At 40.0% G+C, this 8,579-nt stretch overlaps 1 protein-coding gene across 1 annotated transcript in view; it reads right to left on the bottom strand.

Annotated features, from left to right (window-relative positions):
• Window positions 1–8,579, bottom strand: part of LOC118478187 (dentin sialophosphoprotein-like) — an 11,595-nt gene extending 3,016 nt beyond the window's left edge. Inside the window, exons 1-2 of the mRNA XM_035971241.1 lie at window positions 8,561–8,579; window positions 6,231–8,235 (exon numbers count right to left, since the gene is read on the bottom strand). Coding sequence (XP_035827134.1) covers window positions 6,231–8,235; window positions 8,561–8,579 — 2,024 coding nt within the window. The remainder of the gene's footprint in view (window positions 1–6,230; window positions 8,236–8,560) is intronic.

Consider the following 8,579-nt stretch of genomic DNA (forward strand, 5'->3'; position numbering starts at 1 on the left):
CCCCTCCCCCCTCCCCTCCTCCCATCCCACCCTCAACCCTATGTATCCAAATTCCTCCCATATTTTTCCGAAACAGAAATTCACAATATAAAATTTACAAAATAAATGACACTTTTTTGAAATAACGATAATCCCAGTTTTCAGACTTCTTATCAACTATAAAATACAAGCCGTGGGAAAGATCTTTCTTAAATTAAAAAAGTGCGCTTTCAAAATACAATACAATGTGTACCCAGCCTTAGCTGTAACGTTTGGTGTTGTTTGAAAGTCTAATCTTAATTGAGTTGTCATAACTATTTCGTTGTTGCCAAGTTTTAGATTTCATCTCCCAGAATTGCTTGGAATGCTGAGGTTGGTGTTCTTTTCATACATATATAATCTGTCGGTAATTACAGTCGAAAATATAATAATGTTTGAATAAAACTTTGTTTGACCTAACAATGTAGACTTTTAGTTAGTGTCGGAGATTTTTTTTAAGTAGCTGGTTGACTTCCTTTTCTGGTCAAAGACCTAACGGGTCTTTTATTTTCCTTTTAAGAGACAAGGGTTAGTTGTCTAGGTTCAGTTCATCAGTCTCCGAAGTTCTCCTGTCGTGTCGGAGTTCGTGTTATCATGGACACTATGATATTGAGTCTGATTTTGTTCCTGTTATTAGGTGTCATTTTGTGTTTGGAAAGATTCCATAAAACTGATTGCGCAAAGCCATCCTTGGGTCTCATTGTTTTTGCTTCATCATAAGCACCATGTTACAAGAGTTATGAACGAGGAAGAGGAGTCGTTGAACTCTCGGGCCTAAATGGAACATTAGGTTTACAGTGAAGAATCCCAACTATAGCTTGATATAGTTTTCCATGTTACTGACATACAATTTAGCAGGGCAATTGCATGAGGCACACCGTTATTTTTTCGCTTTTAAGGGCAAGCGGGCCAACCCAGATTTCGGGGGTTTTCAGAAATCTTGAACTCCACCAAAAGTGGGCATTTCTCTACCTATAGGAGAAGTTTGCTTTCATTGGTGAGTACATTTGTTTGGTTATAGAGAAAACTCTCCTTGTCTTAAAAAAAACCAACCCAACTAAACAAGAGTCCAAAAGCTTTAACTTCAATTTTCTCAAAACAACATTTTTCGAGATAGCCCCCTTGTGTTTAAAAGCAACCATTTATAGGTGGTATGGTTCTTGGTAGGGCTCTGGGCTACGGCTCTGGTATCGGTGTCTCTGGTGTAGCAGTTAGGCACGTCTATGGCGCATGCTGTAGGCCCGACTGATGGTTTTTAATAATAATAATAATAATGATGATAATAATAATAATAAAATAGAATATTTCTATAACGCCAACTCCCGTGAAAGCACAGCTCTAGCCGTTCTACATAAATGCATGTACTAACAGTATTCACCAACGCACACACACACACACACACACACACACACACACACACACACTCACACACACACGCACACTCACGCACACATTACATGCACACATGTGCACACACATGCATGCCAAACACACGCACTCACACACACATACACACACATACACACACATACACACACACACTCACACACACATCTACTTGCTTATCACACGTGCACTCTTACACATTGTTACGAAATGAGCTCATACAAATACATAATAAAATAATATACACAATGCAATTCGCAAAATACATAAATGGATATCCAGCTCCTCGGCTTTTTTGCTTTGACTGCGTGTCTCTCTCAGCCCAGGTGGGCACAGCCAGGCAGAGTCTGAACCCGCTTTGTAAATGACCTAATGCTGTTGGTTAAGGCTTAAAATATTTTTTTAAATGACTATTGACTGGTACAAAATCCTTCAGGGGCGTTTGGGAACTTGGCTTAGTTAGGGAATTTGTAAGGTTTTACAACTCCAGTTCAACATTCTTTCACGACCTTCTGTTCAAGACAATCACCCGTACTACAACCACTTTCACTCCACTCATCCCTTGCCTTTTTGAAATAATATCATAATGACAGTATCTAACAACCCACCTGTCTAAGACAAACGCTGTTCTCCTCAACAACTACTGACCTTCTTAAACATTGTCGACTGAACTTGGCTCCCTACTATCAGAGCTTAGTGTTACGTTCAAACCCCACTTCTTAAATAATGTTATAGAACCTGAACATAGCGAATCACGTAGTACATGAGGACTATAAATACACTATATTTTTACAGGACGCAGTGGAATCAGGCGCTCGTCAATTTCTAAGCATATTGGACTTATTGGTATTTTCTTAAAACTTGTTCATTTGTCTTTCTTTTGGTGCAAACGCACCAATCTGTCTTGAATAGAAATTGACGAGATATTTACCATTGAAGTAGTTGAGGGTCGAGGGTCGAGGGTCTTTTATTCAGAGGATAATTAGAAAGAAAACGGCCGCCAAAGTTTGGTGACTTCAAAAAGTTGAGAGCGTTTGGAAACGGCAATAAATATACATTTCGTGAGCCTTTAAACAAAGTCTTTTCCAACAAACCCCCACTGGAATGTGTTCTTATATGGACAAACAGTTTGTTAATTCTAAATAAAACTTCAATGAATATTTTACAATGGCCGGAAATATGTAGATTCCTTCAACGTCATTATTTTGAAAAGCGCCGGATTTCACCGCAATGCCACACAATTATAAATAGTTGTTGTTTCGACGTACAGTGTCGACAGGGGTGAAGAACCGAATTAGCACAGCGTGAAAAAAGTTTGTGTGTGTGTGTGTGTGTGTGTGTGTGTGTGTGAGAGTGATAAATAGTACAGGTATTTAATTTACACATGCAAACGCTTCCTGTTTTCAGAAATCTTACGGCCAGAACTTCCGGCAGGCGTTACATTTAATTATGAAGTTCGTACCAACGGTTCCATCTGTGATGCAGCGTGGTGAAATCAGGCGCTCGTTAAAATCATGAAATTGAAGAAACTGGCGTTTTTTCCGCTGGTTTGACAATTTTTTATTGAATGTTTTTTACAACGCCTTTAAGGTGAATTCAAAATATAATTATGCGTGGATTTTACTGAAAATCGTTGATTTAAGGCACACAAAATGTAAAATTTGTAGTATACAAGGACAGCCAAGCTTTGGAAGTCAGCATATTTGGCAGCCATTTTCTCGCTAATTTTACCCTGAGTTAGGTGACCTCCACTTCCTTCAGTCACTAATATCTTGACTTCGATTCTTGATAGAGGCGTACTTTTTTCGCCAAAAAGAAGACAAATGAATAAGCTTTAAGTTGATACCAATAACCCCACAAGCTAAAAGCCTGTCGAGTGCCTGATTCCCCCGCGTCCTGACACATCTGTTTTTACCTTTCATGACGTCTCAGCAGATGCAAACAGTTGTTTCCGGTACCCGTATTTTTCACAACAGCATATTTTCTTACATTGTGTGTCCAACTCGATGTTTTCATTTCCTGTTCAAGACTATTTAGGATTTGATTTATGATTTAGATATGAACCTTTGTTACCCATATCTTTGATTCAGAGTCACCACTTCCAAGCAAGCGGAAGCTGGATTGTAGCATTTAGGATAATATTCCGTCACATGCAGATGCCCCGAGTTGCGAGTATTTTTATCGATTATCTAGATAAGCATTTTGATTTTTCTGCGGAATTGCTGCGTCCCTCAATCCGAATTACCCCTGACGACAGGACTGAAGCCCGTTTTCTAAATGATCTGAACTGTGTCGATTTGAAATGGGGGGGGGGGGGGGGGGGCTTTTAAAACATCTACACAAAAAACAACAAATTTAACCTTTATCCTCTATTTAAAGGCATCACTTTAAAGAGGGTTTGGATTACTTTTGAAAAGGCTTTTTAGTATAGGGGTTAGGGTTATGTCTTTTGTGCCACCTGTCAGATAACGTTTTCCGGTACCAAAACCTGCACCACACTTTGCGAATTAGAAATAATGAAGTCGACAGAGAAGCCCGCAAGCTGCTCACATCCTCAAGCAGAAACGAAACTTTTAAATGCTAAAAATATACTAAATTCCTCTCTGTCAAAATTAGTTTCACTTTCTAAAGCAGAAGCCACAAATCATCTTTATCCGTATGTTTTCTATTTTTCTCTAAGAAATATTATTTTCTGCTGATACATTGGTCATAATGAGACATTAGGGCTATAGCTAAAACCACAAATCAATCATATTTACAATTATTGGTTCTATTTCTCTTTAAGGTAATCGTCAGGTTGAAGCAAACAGCAGCCTCAAGATGATCAAATAAGTTGTGTCGAAGGGGGTGCATAAAATGTGCTATCAGGACATTCATGTGTTTGTTCTCTAACAGCATTCTCCCAGCTCAGCTATATTTTTCTGCAAGTGTCCTTCAGGCTTTTTTCGTAATATTTAAGTATTCCTACTCATAATGTTAATAAGCTATTTCGTAACTCCCTTGTACATTTGCTGACAGTTTAGCATTAATAATACATTTATAAAGTTGTTTATTGTTTATGTTGTTGTTGCTGTTGTGGTTACAGTTGTTGATATTAATATTGCTGTTGCCGTTGTTGTTACAATTGTTAATTTTGTTGTTGTTGCTGTTGGAGGTGCGGATGGGGATGGTGATGTTGTCGTTATTGCAGAGTTTGTTGCTGCTGTTGTTTTTGTTGTTTTTGTTGTTGTTGTTGTTGTTGTTGCTGTTGTTGATGTTGTTGATTTTGTTATTGTTACAGTTCCCAAGAAGTTATCATTTCATTTTTGCTATTTCCATTCTCCTATTGAACCAAATCTGGTGCCTTTAATTTTCATTTAACAATGTTGCTGATTGTCCGGCACTCACACCTATCATACAAAAGAACAGAGCAGTTTTGTAAATCTTCAATATTCTGACTGTTGAAGCCAGTTTGTTGTTAAAGCTTGTTCGCTGTTACTGTTGATGTACACTTCCTCGATGGATTTTCTTTATTTGTGCAGCTAATCCAGTTCTAGTTGTTGTGTACTGTGTATATGGCAACTGAATGTAATAGTAAATAGGATTTCACAGACAGTTCATCATACCCCTGACTATTGATTATATATAAAAAGCATGTTTTGTTATTACAATCTTTTTGTACAAGAATGTGAGCTTTAGTCATAATTTTATGACTGAACTGAAAGGGAAAACAAAAACAAACAAAACAAACAAATAAACAAGCAAACAACTTTTTTTTTAAAAACGCCTGTGTTTATGATAATATTTTTTATCCAACCGGTTCAAGAATATCTTAAAATAACCTGGCAATGAACATGTTATATATATATACAAGCCGAGAACAATATCGGTCCGGCTGCTCCATAGCCAGCACCATGTCGATGTGGCAAACAACCTGCTTAAGTTCACAATTTGAGAATAGTCAATAATTACACACCCACGCCCCCAAAAGTTTTATCTAAGGTGCACGTTCAACATCACAAAAATGCAGGTAATGCTATGGCCAAGGCTTACAATTTTCTCGATTTTCATGATTCCTAATAGGAACAACGCAACAGAAATAGGTTTAAATCTCTGGTGTAAAACGTAGGCAAACGGATTCAAGTGGATGGCTTGCGACACCGACAACTATAGCGCGGTCAAAAAATTGTTGCGCAATTTATTCTCAAATATCTCTTCAACGGGTGAATCAATGTCATCAATACTTTGCACAACAGTTTGAGTCAATTTGTTTTAACAAAGTCATATTTTTTCCCGAACAATTGGGGCTAGATTTAAAAACTTTTCTTCATAAATGTATATACAATACTTGGAATCTCTGTCACATGATAAATCGGATTGTTCACAGCACTTCCCGCTTCTCACACAAATTTTGATTACGCATACGGCCTACGTCACAATTTTAGTGGCCAAACCTGTTATAAGAAATTAGTTTTATAGTGAACGCACTTTTTGCACTAATGATTCTCAAAACATGCATTCAATAAGCATAATGTCCCGATTTAAAATACACAGGACGGACTTGCTAGTAAAAGCTATTTTGCCAGGCTGTAAACACTTTAAAATCTACGGAAACCCCCCACTTGGATTTTTTATTAGTATTTATTAAGGAATTTTCTAGAGTGCAGCTAGCAGTTGTCCACAAAAATGTTGATCTGTTAAGACACATTGATACAAGTAATTTTGCAAAAATTGGAGAACTCATGTCCAACAGTTAGGGAGATATTTGACAAAAAGTTGGGCCACGAACTTTTGACCGCACTATAAACCTTTTCTCGGGCGTTCTTTTTTTTTTCTCTGTATTTTACTTAGGACGATTGAACGGTTGGGGGCCTGTCGACGTCCGTTGAGGAGTCGGTTTGTTATTGCTGGCTGGTGGTGGTAGGATTATCAGTTCATCATCGTCTGGGACTATAAATAACGACGTTTTTGAAATCTCAGGAGCCCCGTATCCAGGTGTGCTTGCTCCTGAGGAGGGCCCAGTGGGAAGGAATTGTGAGTTATCACTGGTAGGATTGTCTGAACCAGCGCTGCTTCTAAACTGATCGCTAACGTCAGGACTAGAAGTTTCTCCGTAACTTCTGTCAAAATCTGTCTCACCGCCATCACCGTCGTTTCTTGAGGAAAATATTTCGTCACCTGTACTGTCCGAATACATTGTAGCAATCTCTGGTTCCTCTCTGTATCTGTCTCCAGAATCTGCTTCGGCGGGAGAATCATAAAGGTACGAGTTTTTCGGAGGGGGTCTCTTTTCTAGAAATTCGTCGTTTGAAGGACCGTAGTCAAGGTTCTCTATATATCCATCAGGGGCGTTTTCACCAGGGTGGTAAGAACCATCAGAGTCACTAGAATAAGTATCTCGTGGAGGAGGGGCGTCATAACTCTCTGGGTAGTCGTATTCAGTGGGTTCAAACCTTGACGAAGATGAATCATCGTCTGAGGGAGAGTATCGATACGAGTCATTTTCGTCTGGGTCAACACTATCGTCCTCGTAGTACAAGTACGGGCTGCTGTCATCGTAATCGGATCCTTCTCTGGACAACCGGTCCCCGTCTGATGAGTCAGGAGTATCGTCGTCGTAGTAGTAGTAATCGTTTCCACGACCTTCGGAGGAGTAATCGTCCGTTGTATACCCGTCGGCGGGCTCGTTGGGTGAGTACGGGGTGTAGGATGAAGACGATGAAGATGGAGAAACTTTAGAGTTCGAGTTGTAAGGAATGTTTTCATTTTTCTCTATAGCTGCTTCGCGTCCTCCGCTATTGCTCCCATCGTTTGATCGACCCTCTGAATTGGAAAACTTGTTTTTGTTATTTCGATCTAACGTAAAGTCGTCGTTGGATTCCCTATCGTAGTCAGAATATCTGTAGTCGTTTCGATCATCATTCGGACTGCGGCTCGATGCCACTACATTGTCATCATAATCGTCTGTTGAACGGGAAGGGTAGTCGTAGTTTTGTTTGGGATAATCCTCCTCAGATACAGGGTAGTCATAGTAATCGTAGTTGGAATTCTCACCCTCTTTTTCATCATCATCATCTCCGTCATAGTAATAATCGGAAGGATTCGACGTCGAGTCTGTGGTGTCGTATTTTGAATCCATATATCCGGAATCAGAGTCAGAGAACCGGTTACTCTGATCCGAGTCTGAATCACTTCGAGTATACTTGGAGTTCGAGAAGGAATCAGAATTCTGATTGTCGTATGTGTCACTGTAATCATCCCCTACCACCATACTATTGGCATAAGAGCCCCCCATATCTCCCAACAACGACGCGTCAAATTCTTTTTTAAACCCCCCAGATGGCAGGACAGCGGCAGCAGGGTTCCCAGCCTGGTTCCTGAAGAATATATCCGACAAAGACTGATCTCCTCTATCCGAACCCTTCGGTGGTCCTGAGGCACCTGCTGATGACGTCAGACCACGTGACAGTAATGACGACCCGGGCAGGAAAGGCATCCCAGAGCTGGCGCTAGCGAGTTCAGAAGGAGACGTCACGGAGGATGATGGCGATGAGATGACGGGACCGGCGACGCTGAGCGATTTTTTGTTGGGTGATGATGACGATTTCACAGACAGGGGCACCAGGGAGCTTGGAGATGTAGCCCCAATTCCAGAAGGGGCACCACTATCACCACCAGCACTGCTGAATGCCAGATCCGGTTTGAGTAAACCGGGTGAATTATTTCCGGTTGCCGGGCTTGATTTCGGACCTCGGCTGAAGGCTCCGCTTGTGTTGGGGAGAGTGAAGAGAGAACCTTTGGATCCCCCGAGAGGAGACGGATAGCCCAGGCCGCTTGACTTAGACGGGGAGGCTGCAAAGCAAGGAGAATATTAAACACAGTTGTATGGCTTCGTGGCTCTCGTCAAAGTAGTTAAAAAATGAAGAAATTGACATGTTTCCATCTGTTAGAATAACTTTATATATTTGATTATTTTAAAAAAAATTTTGGCTTAACACTTTCTTTAATGTTCATTTAAAAAGACAATTTTGAACTTATTTTACTGAAAACTTTGAACAAAAACACAAAAAATGTAAATTTTCAGTTTCCAAGGAAGGCAAGTTCTGGAAGTACGCCTACTCAAACTTTGGCAGCCATTCTCTCGTTAATTTTACCCCTGACATCAGACAATCTGCACCTCCCTCAATCGCAAACAT

This window comes from Aplysia californica, unplaced genomic scaffold (genome assembly GCF_000002075.1).
Source record: "Aplysia californica isolate F4 #8 unplaced genomic scaffold, AplCal3.0 scaffold00403, whole genome shotgun sequence".
Taxonomy (NCBI): Eukaryota; Metazoa; Mollusca; class Gastropoda; order Aplysiida; family Aplysiidae; genus Aplysia; species Aplysia californica.